At 37.6% G+C, this 23,057-nt stretch overlaps 1 protein-coding gene across 1 annotated transcript; it reads left to right on the top strand.

Moving 5' to 3' along the window:
• Nucleotides 1-1,774: 1,774 nt before the first annotated feature.
• TNMD (tenomodulin) lies at nt 1,775-16,093 on the top strand. Its single transcript, XM_039874029.1, has 7 exons — nt 1,775-1,822; nt 1,984-2,115; nt 10,549-10,689; nt 10,891-10,992; nt 13,720-13,873; nt 15,241-15,407; nt 15,718-16,093. Exons 1-7 carry the CDS (start codon nt 1,775-1,777, stop codon nt 15,925-15,927), a joined length of 954 nt encoding a protein of 317 aa, XP_039729963.1. The 3' UTR covers nt 15,928-16,093.
• Nucleotides 16,094-23,057: the final 6,964 nt, after the last annotated feature.

Below are 23,057 nucleotides of genomic sequence, written 5' to 3'. Positions count from 1 at the left end.
AAAAATCAAGGATCATTTGGAATTTTGTATTCTAGAGACTGATCATTGCATCATTTAGTGAGAGAGGTAATACAGAAGGAAGAGTATGTTTGGAAGGGGAGATAACTAATCCAGTTTGGGGCATGTGGTATTTGAGGTGCCTGTGGGCTATCCAAGTGCAATGTCCAGGAGGTTAGATGAACACATGGATCTAGAGCCCTAAGAAAGCAGCCTGGGTTAGAGAAATAGATTTGAGACCTGTCAGAGAAGATAACCTAAATTATGGCTTTAGTAGTCAACATAGAGAGGAAAGAATGACTTGGAAAGCCATAAGAATTTAAAATTGATAAGACTTGGAGACAGATTGAATAAAGGGAATGTGAAAAAGAAAGAGGAGTCTAGAACAAATCTCAGGTTTCTTGTTTGGAACCTGGGTGGGTGATGGTCCCACTGTTATGGACTGAATTATGTACCTCCCTCCACTCTAATTTCATATATTAAAGCCCTAATACCTACTATCTTAGAATGTGACTGTATTTGAAGATAGGGCCTTTAAAGAGGTGATTAAGGAAAAATAAGGTCCAATTGATGGGCCCTAATCCAATATGACTGATATCCCTGGAAAAAGAAGAATTAGGACATAGACATGCATAGAAGGAGAATGCTGTGTGAAAATTAAGACCATCTACAAAGCAAGGTGAGAGGTCTCAGAAGAAACCAACTATGCTGACCCTTGGACTTTTAACCTCCAGAGCTGTGAGAATATAAATGTCTATTGTTTAAACCATCCAGTCTGTGGTACTTTGTTATGGCATCCCTAGCAAACTAATATAGCCACCAACCAAGATTAGGAATATGGACAAGAAAGTAGGTTGGGGAAAAGGAATTATTGAAAAAAGAAGAGTTTGATGCAGGACATGTTGGGTTTGAGATTTCTGGGGTACATCCAGGTAGAGATATTCAAATGACTTTGAAATTCAAGAGATAGAGCAAGGTTATATATGTAGGTTTGGAAATCATTGACACATACATAGGTGATATTTTAAACTGTGGAGTAAATGAGATCATCTAAGAAATGTATATGAATCAGAAGGTCATCAAGAATAGAACCATAAGGATGTGAACATTGAAAAAAACAGATTAAGAAAGAGAAACTAGGAAAAGAAAATAATCTGAGAGATAGGATGAAGAGAGAGAAAAACATATTTAAACTTTTCAATCCTGTTTTTTAATTATAATGAGTTGATATTGACCTCAGTCCTCAAGGAGCTTTAACATAGTGAAAGAGGCAATACCTTGTTCATTTCTGACTCTTCAATGCCAAGTGCAGTGCCTGACATTTAACATCCCTGCAATAAATATTTGTTAAATCGAATGGAAATGAAATCAAGACGTCGTTCCTTTTTTGGTTTTGTTTTGTTTGCTTATTTCTGGAGTGTGCAGCATGTATTGTCATTGATATTTTAAGTTCACAGTGAAAAATCATTTCAATGTGTCCTAGGCTTGGTCCCCTTCCAAACCAACCCCAAGGACAATAGTTTTCATTATAACCTTCTGTCTTTGCCATTCTGGATGGAATTCTGTGCACAGAAGTTATATACATATATGGGTATATCTATGTAACAAATCGCAGCACAGGAGCCCCCTGGGCTACCTCAGGCTCTGGTATGACATATTGAGCCATATAAATTCAGCTTCTCCTCTGGCATCTGTTAGCCGACCCACTTGCAACTCCACCTCAGCAGTGGTCTCAGTTCTCTCAAAGCTGGGAAAGAGTACGGTGTGCTGAGAGATCATGGCCAAGAATCCTCCAGAAAACTGTGAGGACTGTCACATTCTAAATGTAAGTTGATTCATATTTTTTCTCTTTTGAGTAGAAGTATGGTTTCGTAGATTTATCGTTTTGCAATGTGAACATTAGAAAACGAAATCAAAAGTGAATTATAGCTTGCTATTTTAAGGATTACTGTGTATTGTGTTTTTTTTTTCCTGTTATTTGCTTAGGCAGAAGCTTTAAAATCCAAGAAGATATGTAAATCACTTAAGATTTGTGGATTGGTGTTTGGTATCCTGACCTTGACTCTAATTGTCCTGTTTTGGGGGAGCAAGCACTTCTGGCCGGAGACGCCCAAAAAAGTAAGTAAATGAACATTATTGTCCAATGCTTCTGTTTTGAATTTGATTGAACTTAATTACTGATTGGCATATATGTTACTCTGAAAATGAAAATCATTAAATCCTTTTTTGTGTGTTTTTTTTCCTAGTAATATAAAAAAAAAAGAATGAAGATTTTGCTCTCCTTTATTTGCTTAATTATTTTTGGTATGGGAAAAATGTGCTTTCTGTATTTCAGTTAGTAATGATAGGATTACCCATTTTTTTAAAATGCTTGGCTTTAAGGAGTTAAGATTTTTCCTAGAAACAAATTTTTACTGTAAGAATAAAATACTTTCCATCTGTCTTTCAATTATCTGGGCAGAAACTGATGGAAAAGTAATTATACCACCACATAAGAAGAAACCACCAGAAATGGCAGCAAAGGATTTTTAAGGATTATGTTTCTGACTTAATGCATCTGCTGTGAGGACAGGCAATAAACTTCTTTGCAGAAGGAGCAATTCTAATACCTGAGTTCACATTTATTTATGACTTAAAAAAAATAAACTAAAGCTTTTCAGCTCCTCACCAGTCATAATCATCAATGTCCCACTGAGATAGTGATGCCACAGGGTAGAAATAAGTGACACAAAATCATAAATCACAGGTATCTCAGAAAGCTTCTGCTATTAGGATCATTTGGTGAAACTTGGCTGGCCATTGTACTTGGTATAAGTGTACCTTATTGTTATTGTTACTTTCAGGCTCACACACAATGGATAAGTTTAGATGTGACCTAAAGAAAATCATAGTCTCTTCATATTAACAATTTTCATTTGAAAGAGAATTAATAAATATACAAGCTACAAGGTGTGAATATGGTTTTCTGGCTTTGCCACATTTTTCTCTCTGCAAATGGGTTGCTGTTGTTGTTACTGTTGTTATTAGTTTGTTGTCATAAGATGCTCATTTCTATTTAATAACAGATGGAGAAAGGGAAAGGCACAAATGGAGGAGGGACAATGAGAAACAAGAAGAAAATGGGTTGGCATGGACCATTAGGAGCCAAAGGAACAATAGGAGCAGAGAGGAAAGAATATGGATTGATGCAGAAGGAGAGGCAAAGAGGGAGAAAATAGAAAATCAACTGGACAAGTGTCCAAAAGAAAACAGAGAAGTAAGGCAGAACTATCTTGAATTCTTCACCTCTGCTACCATACTCACTTTCATTTAGGCCTAGAGGCTACATTATTTTAAGTAGGAAGGAGAATGAAGAACAAATCACCCTACTTTGTTTGCCTTTTTACTTATACCTTGTTCCAAAAAGAATTTCAGGCATCACTCAATGCATACATTTAGCCTTTGCTCTCACTGTCGCTCTCGTTCTCACAACAGCACTCTCTCATTGCTCCTTGCTTTGGAACTACTTACTATTCACAAGTCTTTCTAGAGAAACCACTTGCATTCAGGCTATCAAGGAGGGCAAAGCAATCAAGATCAGGAAGGAAGCAGCAAATGAACAAGAGTATCAAAATGTATTCCAATCCAATTTTCCTACCCCTTAGCTAATTCACAAGGTGATATGTTGCCCTGCAGTTGAATCTTGGATCCCTTTTGGCAGTTAAAGATGAGTTAAAAGACAATCAACCCTTTTGTTCTCCATGGTCATAATGTACTTAACTGAGTACAGTAGGTAACTAGCCCTTTTGACCACCCATACGTACATACATAAACATGGGACCAAATAGCCTTTCTTGTTTTGCTGTAGCCATTGGTATTGACAATGCTATTCTGAAAGAGTTTATGTGTTTTTCTAAACTTACAATGCTATTTGCCTCCATGCAACCATAATTGACTAGGTGAGGAACTTGCATTTATTTTGCAAGGTGCCAAACTCACTAGTGCCCATGGACCTCTCTGCTTCTATGTTATACAATCTTTGCTTCTCACTCCAGTTCTCTTTTTTGATGGCTTATGAGAAATAATCTTGTGATTCCTCAAACCAAAAATGAAACCTAGTCAGTGCATGTGCAGAAGAGGTGATGTATGCTACTGAATGAAGTTTATAAAGAATCAAATCTTTTTCAGCAAAAGAATTCTCAGAAATGAACAAAGTTATTATGAAGTAACCTGGTAAAAGACAATACATGTCCTGAGGCGAGTTTTTCTACCTTGAACAAAGGTTGTTTGTTCTCCATTCCAATGGGAAGTTGCAATTTATTATCTTTAATATTTAAGTCTTGGCCTTCGCCACAAGACCAGTCTGGATCCATTGCAATCTAAGGAACCAGCTAGGGATTTAGATGCTTCACTCAGTCTAACACTGCCTTCAATTCCCAAAGAGCTCAAGAGGCCATCTATGGTCTAATATACTTGGTCTAATTATTAGCTAATACTGCCAATAAGCCTGCCTAAGAGCTGACTTTATGAATCCTGAGAAAAGAGGAGTAGTCAGATTAGTCTTGGAAGAAGATTTACAGAGGAAAAGGATCCAGGAAACTTGCACGAATTAAAGACTCCCCTCTCCCTGCCTTTAGACTATGACCTAGCAGGGAAACAAGTTAGCAGATTAAATCTCAGGCTCTTCTGGACTTCTCTTTATAGGCCTGTGGGACCTATGGGGACTTGGGCCCTTGGTGGAGAGAACTGTTGATGCTGTTGTGCTTATGGGTGGTAGCGACTTATTTGCTGTCCTTGGGCTTCCTCTAAAGCTCTTAGTGTTTGCTCCTCTAACCTCCACCACACCTCCTTTTTATCTTGTTTTTCAACAGCTGTTTAAAATAAACAGTGTTTATTTAACTTCCCATGTCTGGTGTTGACATTTCCAAGCCAGTAAGTCCTCCCCCTCCTTCCATTATCTCCCACCCTAGTGTGTACAAAAGATCCCAATTCTTGATCCCAAAAGGGAAATTAGTTATGTTTGATACCCTCTCCTCATGCACCTCAGGCATGAGCACATGTGAATTGTGCACATGCATGCACACGCAGACACACACACACACACCAGAGAGAGAAAGAGATCAAAATAAAGTGAAACAAGGAAGACTAAGTCTGGGTGAGCTATTGCACTCTCTTACAGGCATACAGGCCCCCTAACCCACAACCACATATAGGAGCCACTTGAGCTGAATGAAAGCCAATCGTTCAGCTCTATATTCAGCTTTCTTAACCAAGGAGAGGGGACCTACTCAATTCCAGAGATTTCGATAGAAGTTCGCAACAAGGTTTTACTTCCAGGAAGTGACTTCCCAGGGATCTCGGAAGCAGATTCCCTGAAGAAATATTCTTGCTTAAAACTCCTTGCATTACACATTTAACTTGAAACAATTAGAAGCTGACTCCCCAGCTAATTAATCCAACATGGAGAAAATGAGTCAGAAAATATCAGACCTTAAACTAACAGTTTTTAGATGCAGCACAGACCTTGTAGTCTATTCCTTTCAATCTTTTGTAGAATGAAGCAGAAGAATAATAAAATAAATAAATGAAATGATGCTCTTCCTGAAATATCTAGGAATTTCCTGGCAACTTTAGGGCTGTTTGGAAACCATAAGTTCTAAGACCCACAAAGCAATCAACAGATTCCTGGAGATGTCCCCTCAATTTCTACATACTACCTACATGAGATGAGAAGTGATATGGATAAGTGGGCATCCTTCTGTCCTCCCTACCCAACTCAACTGCTGACAGCCATTAAACAGTCTCACTCAGGATTGTGAGCTTAATATTATTCTAGGTAGTCTTTTGTCAGAAAAAAAAAAAACACCTTCTTGCTAAGTCTGCCTATTTCTGCCAGCTTTCATGTGCCTATTTCTCTAATGCTAGCATTGGCCAAAGACCAACTTTCTTCACTCCTCTTCTAGACACACAAGAGATACAACTTTCCTCCCCAGGTTCCTTGGTATTTTCTACACAGCAGTTTGGTGGGTGAAATGTGGGTCTGGGGAAGCATCCAGACCCTCAAGGAAAAAGTTGGAGTTGTAGCTGGAATCTCTTTAGCAGAGGGACTGAGCTTCATCAGATCGTGCCACATCAGCATTTTAAAAGAAAAGACTCCTCTTCATTTTTTTATTTTTCTCTCAAACATTTTTTTTTTATTTTTCTCCCAAACCAAAGTCCACTCTTGTATAGCAACTTTTGCTGGATCAGCTCTTGTTCTGAACCACTCAGGACTGCTCCAATTATGTAGAGCAGGACTCTGGCTACTATGCGAACATTCTTATTCAGTCCCTTTATTCTCCTAAGATAGAATTTGCTGAGTAACTCATGTGGCACCAGCAATGGAAGCCTGGGTCTTTAAAGGGAGCTTTCCTTTAGTGGCTAAGTGTACGATTGGAGCTATAAGGGGAAAGTAACTCATGTGGTCAATAAGTAATGGCAGTCCACTGGCCAACATGACATGTGGCAGCCCAATCTGAGCAGAACTGATTTTGTCAGCTACTCAACATTGTATCTGGCAAGGAGTGAGAGATAAAAATGAGGACTGAGCCTTCAGAGACATTTGGTGATTTGCCCAAAGTCACACAAATTGTAAATGGCAAAGTTGAAGCTAGGACTAGAACCTGGTCTGAAGATTCTTTCCACTATTTTTCAGCTGCATTTAAAAATAATGGGTTGGTAGGGGAGGGGGTGAGTAGGGAAAAACTCTCCAGCTTAAGTCTGTAGATGAAAGAAATGTTTTAATGATTTGTTTTTTTTTTTTTTCTTGTGAGAAAAAGAGGAATGTCTGTGCTGCTTATGCCAATTTTTTTCAGGGCTGAGAACTGGTGATTGAAGATGCAGAAGTCCAGTTTTGCATTAGAAACAATCTGTCTGCTCTATGTTGGTAAAGATATACCCAGAGGCCCTTTAATTCCCACAGGCTAGGTTGATAATAATATGGTACAATGCATTCCCTTCCTTTCCTTCCAGCCTAACACCATCTAGCCAAGTATTCTGAGCATGTATTTCACCTTTGGAGAGTATACCTCATAAACAGACAGTAGAGGATGAAGGTGGAAAGAAGAGCAGCTTGTTTTTCACAAGCTTCAAAAAACAAACCTAAGCCAAATGTCCTCAAATCGCTTCCAGGACAGGCTAAAGCTACTTGCTCCCCCCTCACTGCCCCCAAACAGAACCATCACACTGAAGTCTAAGGCAGCTTTACTCTTTATAAAAATCTTTCTTTTTCTGATATCAGAGATTGTCACAAATCGAGGCAAGAAAACAGGGGAAACTGCAAAAGGGGAATGTTAGGGCTCATTTACTGCCTGAGTGGAGGATTTAAGGAGACTGAGGAAAGAATTCCTGGACAGGGATGAGAAATGAGCTTATGTTCTTTCCATATTCTGTCAGTGTGGTCTTCTGACATCTCTCATTGCTTCCACTAAAATACGTACTTATCTCATTCCACTTCTGAGTCGTATTTCAATCCATTGACTTCCTTGTTCCACTCTAGTGTGCTGGTTCTTATAGTTAAGACCAGCCTTATGTGTGTGTGGAGTAGGAAAGCATTTAAATAGTGCTGGGAAGATACCCTTGTCTGCAAAATATTTCCTATTCCTGGTGCCATTGTGCTTGAAATCCACCATTAATAATTCATTCCTTTAAGTTAAATATTGCACTCATTTAAAAAAAAAACAAACTAATACCCATCACTCACAACTTAGAGTGAAATCATTTGTCAGATTGATTTTTTTTTTCTTTGACATAAGGTACCTGAAGCACCACAAGATTCCTAGATGTCTAGACAGGAGACAAAGAGTTAAAGGGAGATGGGAAGAGGGGGAAGGACTAAGAGGATACAAAGTAAACAGAATATGAAAAAAAAAACAGAAAAGGGAATCTAGAAACACCAAAAATTAACTTTCTTCATCATACTCTGTCTTTTCACTAGCCTTCCTGGAATAAAGCTGAGTTGGGGACAGTCTGAGATGAGCTACTAAGAGCCCTCTCACACCTCTCTCAGGCTAGCATCCTGTCTCTGCTTTAGACAAAAACATTTATTTCTTCATCTCCAGAAAGATCCTCAGCCCCTGAGCCAGTGAGCTTAGTAGAGAGAAAAGTACTTTTGAGGCCAAAGGCATGAGCTCAGTCTTCATATGGGCTATGAGGATTGCATAGCCATTACCCAGACAACGTTCTCCACAGAGACCCAGGCGAGACAGTATGTCTGGATTTGATCAAACTCATCCCCAAACATCCAAAGTGAGCCACCAGCATCATCTTCCTAGACAAAGGACAGCCTGTTCCAAAAGGCACCTTTGATAGTGGAATTCCATCTGGGTGAATATATAGCTCCCCGACCCAGGATTCACACATAAATGAAGTCATTCTGATTCCAAGCTCTTTAGCAATCCTCCATTGCTAACAAAAAGCCAACAAGCTGATCAATGAATACAGTCAGAATGGACCAACGAAACAAAACAAAACTCTTTGAAGGAGTGTTGAAAATAATCAAGATCTGCTAGGCTTGGCAATTTCCAATAGTTTTCATCTAGCAATGTGTCCAAGTGAAGTGCATTGCCAATAGTGCAGGAAAACTCATTCCACAGAAGTACACTGAAATTCTAAATGTCACCAGTATGGTTCCATAGTTATCTACCAGTGATTGAAAATACAGCCTGTATGTCCTCTTTTGCCCAGGTAGGCAGCCTTCCAACATCCCCTAGTCGCTAACCTCATTTTTCCATGCAATAAGCCATCAGTAGTGCTACTGATGAAACAAATACCCACACCCACCCCCAATGACTAGTGGATAATATTTCTAAAGAAATTCTCCCCTTTTGGGAGATCTGACAAGACCGGGTCTGAAACACATGCCTCTTTCCTCTTCTTAGGTCAGGCCAGCTAAGAGCTCAATTTGTTGCCATAGGTAGAAGTTTCTCAAGCTGGCTGCAAAGCTGGAACTGAGGACATATTTATAACTAGAAGCAAATAAGAAGCCTAAAAGAATTTGCTACTTGTTACAAACCAGGCCAGAGTTCCTGAGTTAACTCCGCAGTTGCTAGAAAGGTTCTAAATACTGTTTTCTTTTCCCTTTTAAAATACAGTCTCTTAAAAAATCTTGTCAATGCTCAAAATCTCTCTTTAAGAAAATGAGAAATTGCCATGGGTAGGAAAAACTTATTTAATAAATATTTAAGCCCTGACCATTGTTCAAGGCACTATAGGGCTACTAAGAGGTAAAAAACATTTTCTATTGTTCTTCTATTCAACAACTACATAGACTTCATGCTTGAAGTAACATGGTTTCTACAGACCCTTCCAACTTGTTTTTCTACTTGAGTTGGGGAAAATTTGACCAGGTTAAACTAACATTCAGTCACAGACACAAGCAGACATTAAAAAACAATCTAAACTGGTACAAGATTTAAAAGGCTGCCACTGGGAATCGTATCATTTGAAAGCAACATTGGCTCTGTAGGTAACTTGCTTTTTCAGGTTTTTAGTTTACCGAATTTTTTTTGTAAGGAAAAATGAGTATGAAGAAACTTGATAGCCGAAGGCCTAACGACTTGAATAAGAGACTTTCACATGGCACCATTATGTCTGGCCTGGTTTGTGACAGCAAATTCTTTTAGGCATGTTATTTCCTTCTTTCTATAAAAATGTCCTCAGTTATAGGTAATGGGCTTACTACCAAAATGGGACACTCTGTAGGACTGGTCCTCTTGGTCCTTAGGAAGAGAAGTGTCTCTTTTAGAGGGCGAGAGAGTCTGGGGATTCATTTCAACCACTCAAGAATAATCTGATAAGCAGTCTTTCAAGGCACTCTTCTTGGGAAGCTCCATATTACTTAGTGCAGGGTACTTGACACGGTTCTTGACTACTCTATACAGGAGAATCTGGAGAACTTGAAGTCAACTGAATCGGTTTGGAAAACAGAACTCAGGAATAAACTGAGTGGGGTTGGTTAGCCTCTAAAAGAGAAAGTTATTATTACTTAATATTGGACAACGAGAATGGTCTTCAGATTCTAAAAAGACTATGGAGGCAATATTAAATCCCTGGAGAGATAAGGAGATAAAGAGCAATAGCTAAGCATTCTAAATGTATTCATATCTCTTTCTCAACCCTAGTGAATTTCATGGGGGAATGAGAGAGTGCCCACTGAGCACTTGGAAAGGCAAGTGGTAGCATAAAGAAGCAGCATAGGTTTTAGGTGATCCCTCTGCTCAGCACAAGGGGGAAACACTTTACAAGCTGATTTGCTATTTAGCCAAAGCTACCAAGAACACTGTTGGAATTCCTAATAATTAGTTCAGCAACTTGGGTTGAATACAAAATATTGGCTCCAAAGGGAGCCCCATATCAGCTCCAACTCCAAAAAGCACCTCACTTTAATCTCAAGTCTCAGAGAATTCCCAATGGCAAGCTGCCAAGATGGCACCTCACTACAAAAGCTCTAGAAAGAGAAGGTGCCCCAGATATTACCCAATTAAAGTGTCTTATAAAGAGACACACAGAGCTTGTTTTCCTCTCTTCTCCCAGACATATGACATGGAACACACTTTCTATAGCAACGGAGAAAAGAAGAAGATTTACATGGAAATTGATCCTGTGACCAGAACCGAAATATTCAGAAGTGGAAATGGCACTGATGAAACATTGGAAGTACATGACTTTAAAAATGTAAGCTAGATATTTACCCTCTAAGACTTCCTACTTAACATATTAAAATGTTTAGCTGAGTTAAAAATAGCCTATAGCCTCAATTTGTGAGACAAAGTTTTCCCTTAGAATTCAAATTTTGCCAGCCTAAGGCCCTGACAGATCGTGGAACTCAAATTGTGTCTATTTCAGGAGGGTCTTTTTTTTTTGTCTGTTTTATAGGGATACACTGGCATCTACTTTGTAGGTCTTCAAAAATGCTTCATCAAAACTCAGATCAAAATGATTCCTGAATTTTCTGAACCAGAAGAGGAAATAGATGAGGTATGTAAGAATAATAGTGGTAGTAAAAGCCATTGTTTATTATTGTGTGCTAACTATGTGCCAGACATTGTGCTAAATGTTTTACTCTCATCTGATTCTCACTCGGACCCTATAATAATAGATAGATACTATTATTATCCCCATTTTCAGGTGAAGAAACTTGGACTCAGAACTGAAAAGTGACTTGCCCAAGATCACTCAGCTAGAGAGAAGCGAGTTGGGATCTTGAACTCAGGCCTTTCAAAAAAATAAGTTCATGCTATTAAGTGCAACACTGTACTTTTATACCCGGGTAGCCATTAACATTATGTACCTTTGCTCCAAAAGCAAAGATTTCTAGTAAGAGAGGTGAGCAGTAGAACAAAATCAACTCTTTCTAAGATAAAGTCCTAAAAATAAAAGTTCAAAGGACACCAGGGATCCTTGTCACTTTTGTGACACTGTAACATTCACTTATTTAAAAGATTTCAGTTCATTCACTTTAACATTTTATGCTGGACTGCTAGTGTAATAATCCACATTTAATCTCACTAGGAAAGGAAAAAGCAAAGAAGGTGAGAACTACAATTTCTCTGAAAACACACTGCTAGGCCAGAGTGAAGTAACCTTGGGTACTGGTGCAATCAATGAATGACCCCTGAAAGCCTAGTGGGAGATGGAGGATTATTGCCTAAAATACAGCCATCAATAAAGTCCCTGAGGCTCTTATTTTTTTTCCCTCTTGTTCTATCTGCCATTACAGGATGTTGCTATCAGTGGAGGAAGAAGGTAAATCTTAGCTAAGGCCATGTTGTGACAGCATACCTACATTATAGCCAGGAAGAAACAAATATTTGTTTGGTTTGTTTTAGAGTTTAACTAAAATGAGATTATGACAATGGCATAGTGGTCTCTCTATATACTATAAATACTTCTTTTTTTTCTTCTCTCTTCCCTGTTCTTTTTTACTTTTCTCCTACCCAACTCTCACCATCTTAATTCTCATCTACACATTTATATTTTTTTTCTTTCCTTATTTTTTGGAGGGTGAAGTGGGGTGAGGAGTACTTTTTCCTTTCTTTTACCCAAGTGTCAGAGTTGTCATTGACTCCCACAGGCATGCTACTAGTCTCCTCATGGCCAGAGAAGTCACATACCCTTATTACTAGAATTTCCCCAAAGAAGCTATTCTGCTCTCAAGGTCTATGTCAGTGAACATTTTTGGAGATTTTTTTTCAAATAAGCATAAGTTAGATGCATCTGAGGAACAGAAAAATTTCCAGGATATTAGAATTACTATAGGAGACAAGGGTAAAATGAAAGGAAAATGAATAGGATAGAAAGGTACTATACTCAGTATCATATGCTTCATTTTATAGAAAATAACATTTGGGTAGGGCCAGCCAGCAATGATAGTTCAAACTGACACAACAGGATTTATTTTCTGAAAAATAAATAAATGAAGGCAAAGGCCCATAATGTCTTATTTTGTCTCTAATTTATTCTTCAGTTATTTTTGCCAGACGTTTTTAATATCACAAGTATTCATTTCATGATAGCAAAATTATTTTATCTTCAAGAAAAAAACTATTTTTTTATATTCAGGCTACAGATTTTTTATGAGGTAAATTTGTAGTCCTGAGTGACAAAAATCCTCTTATTCTATATTTCTCTCACCACTATATCCATGATTTGTGAGTGTTAAACACGCAGAGTGGGTACAGAAACAGCCCAGATTTTGTTAACAAAGCTAGTGGGCATATCAACCTCGTTTTATACAATTCCTTTCAATGCTTCCCAATGTTTTTATAGACTCAAGGGCAAAGGAGCTAAGACTTGAGAGTTTTAAATGACTAAGGTAAAATTATACAAAGCCAGATTTCAGGGAAAAAATGAAAACACCGAAATCATAAAGCTTGAAAGAGACAAAAGAGAAAAGGAAAAGCATTATTAAGAGTAACGGAAAAAATGTCGATGCCCAAAAGACAAATGAGTAAGAACTAGGTACACATGTTATCTACTTCCGATACTAGAAACTGAAGAGAAGGCTGTGTTCTTGACAATATAAGAAATATTACCTAAAGAAAAACACTCTGTGAGACAAACTCTAAGCATCTGGAATGAAAGGAGTAAAATAATGGTAAGGCCAGCGAGGTCACAAGCGGGAGACTTGACGTTAAAACAAAAACGACATCTTTTGTACTACACCTAGCAACCATTAACAGGCAAATCTTGTAAAGCCAAAATATTAGGTTTGGTTGCTATTTCATTGATCTCATCAATTTAGAATATAGCAGTTTGTTTGGTTTTGTTTGTTTGTTTTGTTTTGTTGGTTTGAGACCAAATCCTGCTTGGAATCCTAGTTGCAAATCTAAAACAAGGGAAGCGCTCATGGTACCCATTTAAAAGAGAGAAAACAAACGTAAATCACTCAGGATTCCAGAAGGCCAAATTAAAACTTATATGGTTCAGTAGGAGGCCCAGATAATTATGGAGAGTCTTCCTGAGTTTAAGTGAAATGGTAGCAGAGAAGGCTCCTGTTTCAGTGAGCAGAAAGAGGGATGGGTTGTTAACTCTCCCAAGGGCACCTTCTGTATGCAAGGCACAGAGCTGGTTTACCAGCATCCCTAGGATTGAAATTTTCATTCAGACTCAAAATATAGCTTTTTTTTTTCTTTCAGTAGTCCATAATGTCTCACTCATTTTATTAATGTCTCTGCCTATCTTCACCCTACTTTATTCTCTCAGAATGAAGAAATTACCACAACTTTCTTTGAGCAGTCAGTGATTTGGGTCCCAGCAGAAAAGCCTATTGAAAACCGAGACTTCCTTAAAAATTCTAAAATTCTGGAGATTTGTGATAATGTGACCATGTATTGGATCAATCCCACTCTAATAGCAGGTATGGCCTCATCTTCTCCCTCCTTTTCCCAAAGTCGGTAACAGGTTCTCAGCACTCAGCAACTACATTTATAGGAAAACAAATGATCCACTCATATCTTCTTAGATGAAACTGTGTATGCTGACTGCCAGTGAGGAGGGAGTTTTTCACAGCCAAGTTATAAATCAGATAAATTAATGCTGACAGGCTTTTAAATATCCCAGCAAAGGTAACACCACCCTAATGTGACCAGTGATAGCAAAAAGCTAATCTGTCTTTTTTTGCACATCTATATTCACTGCAGTCAGGATACCAGACTATTGCTCAAACCACTGTATGCCCAACCCTAGACCAGAGGAAAAAGCCAAAACAATGTTCCGTTGTCTCAAGAAAGATATTCTATGTCAAATGGCCACATTCTCCCCAGAAGATAGAACAGTCACTGAAATGCAATTGTCTTTGTGGTTGTTTTAGGAATCACTATAAAAGTAATTGAGGGATAGAGGTCTGGAGTAGAAGAGTTCAGCTCTCAACTTCTAGTCAGCCCACAGAGAAGACAAAGGTCTCTGGACATCTTATTCTGCTCAGCTAACATAGAACCTGGCCTCTGTCACTCTGAGCAGCATAGATTGCCATATTACCCAAGAGAGGCTACTCTAAACAATACAGGAATGTACTGGCATTCTTCGGCCTTAAAAAGGCAACTAAATGCAATGTTGTATCCTGGTTTGGACGCTAAAACTTCTGCTTCAGTATTCGTTTTCAAAAGGACATTAGTAGAAATAATGACATCTGAATAAAGTCTGTCGTTTAGTTAATAGTATTCTACCAATATTGGTTTCTTAGTTTTGATCATTGTATTATAGTTATGTAAGATGTTAACATTAGGGGAAACTGGATGAAGTGTGTACAGGGACTCTGTACCATCTTTGCATCTCTTCTGTGAATCTAAGATTATTTCTAAATAGAAAGTTTTAAAAAATTAAGACAGGAAAGAGAAAGGAAAAGGGAGGAGTACAGAGGGCACCAAATCAAATCAAGCAGCCAAAAAATATTTGAGTACTTACCACGGGGAAAATCATTGTGGGAGACACAAAGGTCCCCTGTCCTCAGTTTTTAATTTAGTATGCTAATAAGGCAAAGCAGTAAGTGTTTGATGCTGAATGAGCAAAGAAGAGGTCTGTGTACATAGGAATAATAGATTTGTTTTGGAAAAGCTCCTTAAAATATCACCTGAAAGAGCTTGGAAAAGTGGTACATGCATACCTGAATGATGGCAATGAGAAAACACAAGGAAAATCTCTACCCCAAAATGCTATTGCCCCACATACTTCTTTCATAAACATTTGCAAAACAGTTGCATCCCAACTTTGTATTGATTACCTTAGTTTCAGAGTTACAAGACTTTGAGGAGGATGGTGAAGATCTTCACTTTCCTACCAACCGAAAAAAAAACATTGAACAAAACGAGCAGTGGGTAGTCCCTCAAGAGAAAATGGAGAAGACCCGTCAAGCCAGACAAGCAAGTGAGGAAGAACTTCCAATAAATGACTATGTGAGTTATGTTTCTGTTATTCCTGTTAGAGGAAAAACAAAGAGCCCTCAAAAAACTCACTACCCCTCAGATCAAAGTCATTGAAAGAAGAATAGTCATTGTTTTAACAACAACAACAAAAATATTTAAGAAACTTGGAATCCCCAGGAGGCTCATTCAAAACCTATCTTGATCTCTATTGAGGTTATCTCCACAATCAGGGTAAATTTCTCACCAGTCCCCAACTCGTATAGTCTTATAATCTTCCCCTGCTGGGTGAACCTCTTCCTAGTGAACCTCTCCCTCCAACACTGACTTCTTCTTCTTTCAGACTGAAAATGGAATAGACTTTGATCCCATGCTGGATGAGAGAGGTTATTGTTGTATTTACTGCCGTCGAGGCAACCGCTACTGCCGCCGCGTCTGCGAACCTTTACTAGGTTACTACCCATATCCCTACTGCTACCAAGGAGGGCGGGTTATCTGTCGTGTCATCATGCCTTGCAACTGGTGGGTGGCCCGCATGCTGGGAAGGGTCTAATAGCAAGTTTGAGCTCATTGCTTAAATTTCTGGCAGCCAATATATAATAAATGCATGCTATCCAATGAATTTCCACCTATGAGGCATTTGGCTCCTGGTAGCCAGTACTATAGAATTACTTGTAGGTAATTCCTGTCTCATGTTCTAATAAACTTCTACATCATCATCAATGGCCTGATTGTTGCTGAACACACTGGATAAGTGTTTGCTAAAAATATTTTCTGCATCTGAGATGGAGCAGAACTGTCTAACATGAATGACAACGCCGGAAACCTGCATTTCATCAGGTTTGGGGAGGAGTAAAAGGCAAAGCACAAGAATTCTCAAATATCATATTTTACTGTGCTATATTGAGAAAGTAGAAATGAGGGGCTGATGATAAAATATTCCCATAACTAGTGCATAAAAACTTGTCCTTTTGTGCATAGCTCCAATATTTAATTATGTGAGAGACATGCTGTAGACTTGCTTAAGCATCTATCAAGCTGCTGGATGGGTTGTGAGTCACAGCAGGCCAACACTAAAATATTCAAAGTGCTCAGACTCAGCAAAGGAGAAAGCTAACCTAGAAAAAAAAAAAAGAGAGTGGTCCCAGGTTCTCCTCCTGTGAACAGGAACTCAACTTTCAACAAATTCAATACTTCATAACCTTCAGATCTGACTTCTCTTTAGATCAATGTCTGGTTGCATAACTTTCCAAGGTAATTGCTTGGAAAAGATAAACCCATAAATATTATTCAGAGAAACGGGCCTTATAGAAAATTACTGAGGTGAGGAGTCAAATGAGATTTTTTGTCTTCCAAAACCATAAAGAACTAGCAGTATGTCACTTTTTCCTCCACCCCCGTGGCTTTTTTTTTAATTAATTAATTTATTTTAATTAGTTTCAAGTATATAGTACATTGGTTAGTCATTTGTATAGTTTATAAAATGATCCCCCTAATTGTTCCTTCTCTCCTCTGGTTTTCCACCTAGCTAAATGTATTAATGCTAACTGCATTCCCTATGCCATGCCAGTATGCCACTTTCTTAAAAGGAGGGGTAAGGCCTAGTTCCTGATCACCTGATATTTTGCTTAAATGAGGGAAAAAGGGCAAAGGGGAGAAGAAAAGTAGTTAGACAGTAATGTTAACCTTAATGTCCCAGCCAATTTTAGTTTCGAAATTTCTGTTTGACTATCTGTCATTCCTTTCAGTTTCATTTGAAGATAGCCCCTTCATTGCTCAACTTCAAAGTTATTGTGGTGTGAAAGTATCTGTCTGGCATTTTCCATCAGAAAAGCACTTTCAAAGAGTAAAATCTTCACCAAGATACCTGTGAGCCAGGAGTCATTTTCCCCCATTCAGTTGAGGAAGCAAATAGAAATGGATTCTCTCGACAGTGAGTTAAGATTAGCCAATCATTCATTGAAAATTAGCATGCACACTATAGTTGATTACAAATTTTCACAGAATGAGAGTAGAATAAAACATATCTAACAATGCAACATCACTGAAAATATTTTCTTGTTATTAATGATTTAGAAGGCATTGGAGAACATTGGAGTACTTCAGTGAACACAACAGGTATTAATTTATAGTTGATATAGAAAAATGTAAAATATATGAAATTAATTTGAGGTTGTATGGCATTTACGATATTCTTTATTATTTTTTTTAGTAAATTATTCATTTTTAGTACTGGTTGTTAAGATCACCAATAATTTTAAATTCCTGAGATGCTCAATTTTATGCAGTCTGTATTGTACTATATATACTATGCTCTATGGGAGGTATAAATGAAGTAGAAGGTATACTCATTATTTCCAAAGGAAAAAAAAGACACCCAAAATATATAAGCCCAAGTACAGAAGCTTATACACAACAACTAACTAGATGGCATGATATATACACGAAAGTGTAATCCTCTTAATGAGGCAGACCAGGAGTTTGAAGAAAATATAAGGACATGCTTAAAGAAGCATTCAAATTATCTCACACTTAAAAAAAAGGAAACCAAAACAGCAAACAAACAAACTGAAACACATTAGTCTGTCACTTCATATAGGCCCAGGCCAGGCTGGAAAAGGAAAAAGTGTGATATCACTCGCCTGTCATAGATTTTGCCCCGTTTTAGAATCCTGTGCAGACTCCTTGCATCATGCCTTGCCTTACACTCAGGCCTACTCCACTGAAGCTAGAGCTGCCTCTCTTTCTTCCACCACCCTTCCCCAAATTCAGCCTCTCCATCACAAGTAAAGACATCAAAGTCACTTTGATCTCTCAAGTCAGAGATCTTATAATAATTCTAATGTATCTCTGTCTTCCACTTGTCTTATGCCAAATATTTCCAGTTTGTTCTCCTAAACCACCCCTCAATCATGCCTATGGTCAAGGCCACATATTATTTCTTAGCACAGCTGTTACAACCTCCTCCCTGCTGAAGTTCTCAGGCTGTAGACTGAAGGTAGAATGAATACTATTAGATACAGTTTATTTTTCACCTATAGATTTTATGAACGCCATTTCCTTTCCTGAAAGTCTGTAATAGCTACTTGCAACATTAAAGATCAAGCCTAACTTGCATTCAAATAGTCCTTCCTCAAACTACCCTTAACTCCTCCTATTGCTCTACACATCCCCTTTGTTTATCTCAGGGACATTAGCTTCATGCTCTATTTGTGCAGTCATATTATTTCCATTACAGAGTTTTCTCTCACTAATCTGAAGAGATTAAAAAACGTCATTTTCCTCTTACCTAAACATGAAAACTAAATCTTCTCTACTTCATTCCATGCCTGTATAAGTTAGTATATTACTCAGAGCACTTACCATTTACATACAAATTTAACTTGCAAGTTCTAAAAGAGAGTCCATATGCTCTCCCATTTTGCTTTGTCCAGAACTTATCACAGTATTGAAATTATATGTGGTCTTTATTTTTTTTTTAATCGAAGGCAATGAGAAAGGAGAGAGAGAAGAATGTAGAGGAAAAAGAGGTGATTTTAAAAGGGCACAACTACAAGGCTCTTCGGAATATTATAACAAAAAGTTGACCTTGAGTTCTGTTAAAATTTGGGATAAAAGTTCTTATCTTACTTAAATTCATTTCAGTATTCCTTATCTCTTGGCATAGTCTACTTCTATAAGTATGAAGAATTCCTTTAATTCCAGAATGATCAAAAGCAGAGATGATTGTCCACAGCTCAATTATCTATTTCCATTATACAAATACAGGCTTTTTGCATTTTCTTCTCAATTTTCAATGATCCCATGTATAAAAAAGACAAAAAGACAAAATCACAAGAAGTATTTTACCTTTAAGATTCTTTGGGGATCTAAATTCCAATTAAAAAACTCAGGTGAGGCAAAGCCATCCATTGCTCCCACTCAGCATAAGGACACTATGCATTAGTGTTCTCAGCGCCTTTACTGCACACCTAAAATGGCTCTTTGGCAGGACTAGGGGCAAAATAAATCTATTTTGAATCTTTATATATAAGGCTCACTGTCTGACTGAGCCCAAAACTGTCACTTCGGCTCCTAAAGTCTAACGCTGAAAGCTTACTGAGATAAATATGGACTTTCTCATTCAGGCTGTCAGGAAATGCATGGATCTATTTTATTTATACCCTTAAACATGATTTCATTTTGCTTTCCTTTTCTAAAGCAGTTTCACTCTGGGGCATAATTTTGCTGACAAGATGCTGTTCCCTAACGAGAAAGAAAAGTAGCTCCATATTAAAAACCAGGTATGAATGTACGCACAAGAAATATTATCTGTGGCTCATTCCAAAGTCCTGCTCTTAAGTCTCCTCCAGTATCTTTAATTAATTCTCATGAAAACTACTTACCCAAGGACTGCACTGCACTGATAATTTATTTAGATCAATAGTCAGTTTGGCATTTGTAGCCTAATGAGTGAATTAGTCACTGAATACTTACTGCTTTGATATTTGGGTTCAATTTGCCTATTTGTTCTTCTATGCATTTATTGGACGCCCAGGCCTGTTACCTTTGCTAAAAGGGCTCAGAAAGATAGAGGTAGATTGAGACAAGGGAAACAGACCAAACCACAATAAATCCCTCAACCAAAACATATAAATAAAATCCAGCAACTTCATAGTTCTGAGATGATTTCTGTCTAATAGTGATATGAATATATTGTTTATATTTATCCTTCCCTGTTGATGCTATCATTTGCCATTCTGAATTTTCCACTGACAGCAGTATATCTGCTGGTCTTACAGAGATGTTGGCTACTAAAACACAATTCAAGCACATACCCATATCAATCATCAGTGAGCAAAGAATAAGACACTTGCCAAAGGTTAGAGATTTAGGGTACGAGGCCTAGCTACAGTTGAGTTGTGGAAGTAGAGAGTTTAAAAAGAAGCATTTTGACTAGCTACAACTAGAACACATGAATTTGAGCTTGTTTATTTCGCATGGGGCATGTCATTCACAAATTCACTGTGTCTACTGAAACCAATTCCTTGAGGTTGAGGTCACCTCTTCACAGCAGTATTGTTCTAGTAACATATATCTATCTGGTGTACCACTGTGATGTAAATCCCCCATGTTCCCTATAATAGTTTTTGATGTTTTGATTATGCCACATCATATCATGTTCAAATCAGAAGGATTTGTGGTTGACCTTTTACATTTCCTGGCCCTTCAAACTACTTCTTTATTTGAGAGTGTCTTTCTACCAGGGCATGTCAATCTGGGGTAACCATTGCACTAATTGATCAATAAGATATGAAGAACCCAGCACTCTCCTCTGCTAGACACTATAGCATGGCACATGGAAACGGGTTATCCTCTTTGTTGTCTAGTCATTTAAACATATTTATCATGATATGCTCTATACCCTCTAAACAATTAAGAAAATGTGAGACAGATTTTTTCTTTCAGAAAGATTCATAAGAGCAAGAATTTTCCATATGCTCTCAGAGACAGAGAACTTCTCTCTTTCAAATGTGAACAGTGATGGTCTTCTCAGAATTATCTTATCAATTTTGCTGAGAAATACCACAAAGCTCCGATTTCTCAAAGATACGTGTCTTCTGTCTCCTTAGGATTAAGTTCAGCTGATTGTAACAGAAAATGCCCAAATGACATGACATAAACAAGGTAGAAGTAGGTAGTCCAGGTAGTCCAGTCAACTGACCCATGTATCTATCTACCTTTCTGCTCCACCATCCTCAATATGTGGTTTCCATCCTCAAGATCAGCTTATGATCTGAGCTAAATCCAGTTCTAGCCATCATGTTTATTTTCCAGATTGGCATCACAATGAAGCTGGGCAAGACAAAAGGCCACTCTCTATCTTTTAGGGAGACTTCCACTGACATGTTATAAGCCTGAAATTAACCACATAGCCAAATGTAGCTTCAAAGGAGACTAGTAATAGTCTTTGTTCTAGGTGTCTTTATTCACACCAAATAGAATCACAATTCTGTTAACTGAGGAAGAAAGCAAGAAGTCATGCTGGGAGAGGCAATAGCCCATATTGGCCATACCTAAAAATTTGTTAGAGCATCTAGAATCATTGTTATTAAAGTAATCCTTTTTGGATTAAATTGCTGTCTCTCAAAATTTCTGTTAATTGCAAATACATTACTTCAAAAGTGATAAAACATTAACAAATTAAGAACCATTCATATGATCACAAACCAGTCTATAAAATTAACTTTTTTTCTGAAGAATGTGACCATAACTAAAGGGAACTAAAAAAACTAATGGGGAAATAAATAAAGGATATGTTCAAGGAAAGCATCCACAGGACTCTGTGAAATAAAGGCACTACAGGTGAAAAGGCTAAAGGTAGGGAGAGAACCAAAACCAATTTTACTTACTTCATTATTTCGCTGAGGACTAACTCCACATGTCACATGTCAAGGCTGATACAATGCCATACAGTTTCTGTAGCCAAAGATAGTATATTACAAAACAAATAATTCAATTTACCATTATCTGTTGCAAAATTTTTATTTGTTTTTTTTTTTCATTTTTACTAGCAGTGTGGTAGGGGTGGGGGCAGTGGTGGGAGTGGTACTAAGGGATTTAGAACTGGTTGGAAAAAAATCCAAATAAGTCATATAGCTCTCATTTTGGAATGAAAATAGAGCATGATTTTGAAAAAAAGTATGAGATGGGTTTGTCTTTTAAAAAATCCTCATCAGTTTTTGGAGTAAGACCTTTCAAAATGAATATTATTCATCGAGAGGTTCTGTTTTGACAGAATTAAATTGACTAGAGAAAGTTCATCTTCTACATTATGGGGAATCAAAATGTGTCTAGTAGAGCAGTGTAAATTTCATAACACATAATACACAGAGCAGATGTGAGAATCTAAGACCAGATAAAACAAGTTTTATTTTACTGTCACCCAGGGAAATTTCCCTTTTCTTTTAGGTAGCTGGTAATCCACACTTATTTTTCTAAATCTTCATTTTTTGCACCATCAATGGATCCCATCCATCATCCCAATGAATATGACTTTGGAGATATAAAAGGCTGTAACCAATTTTTGTACTAATCCCAGGAGTATAATCCTTTATATTCAGAGAAACTATGATGACTACTTAGGCCACCAGAGAAAAAAATAAAGAAAAAAATTTATTAGTTTGAAACATATTCACCGTCTTCAGGCCAACCAACACAAACTGATTCCCTACAGCACATTCATCATGGGCATTCAATAAATATTAATTGTCATTCCCCAGTGTTTAACCCAGTATTATATGTAGGCATCATAAGAATGAAGCCTACTTCAAGTACTGAGAGATCTCTTCACAGAAATTCTATTTGTCTTCATATTCAGTCCGATTTTTTTCCTAAACTTTGTTTCCCTAGTGTCTGCATTTTGTTAATGAACCAATCTTTCCCTTTAAGTTTATGAAAATTTATATAGAAAACACTGAGAAAGGTTATAATTTAAGGGTATTGTCATGGTCTCAGATATTTTGATTTTGTGGGGTTGGGAGAAGGGGAGGGAAGCTGATCTGTATTTTAGCTTTTCCCCAAAGCCCCCAAACCCTCCGCCCTTCAGTTTCCTTTTAGATGATAATTAAATGGTCTGTAGAAGCTGAGAAAGACACCTACCTCATACCACAGAAATTTGAAATTTATCTTTCATCTAGCATT

The sequence above is a fragment of the Pteropus medius genome, unplaced genomic scaffold (assembly GCF_902729225.1).
Source record: "Pteropus medius unplaced genomic scaffold, Ma_sr-lr_union100, whole genome shotgun sequence".
NCBI classification, from domain to species: Eukaryota; Metazoa; Chordata; class Mammalia; order Chiroptera; family Pteropodidae; genus Pteropus; species Pteropus medius.
The sequence above is the reverse complement of the archived record's forward strand: the minus strand, read 5'-3'. Positions and strand labels throughout refer to the sequence as shown.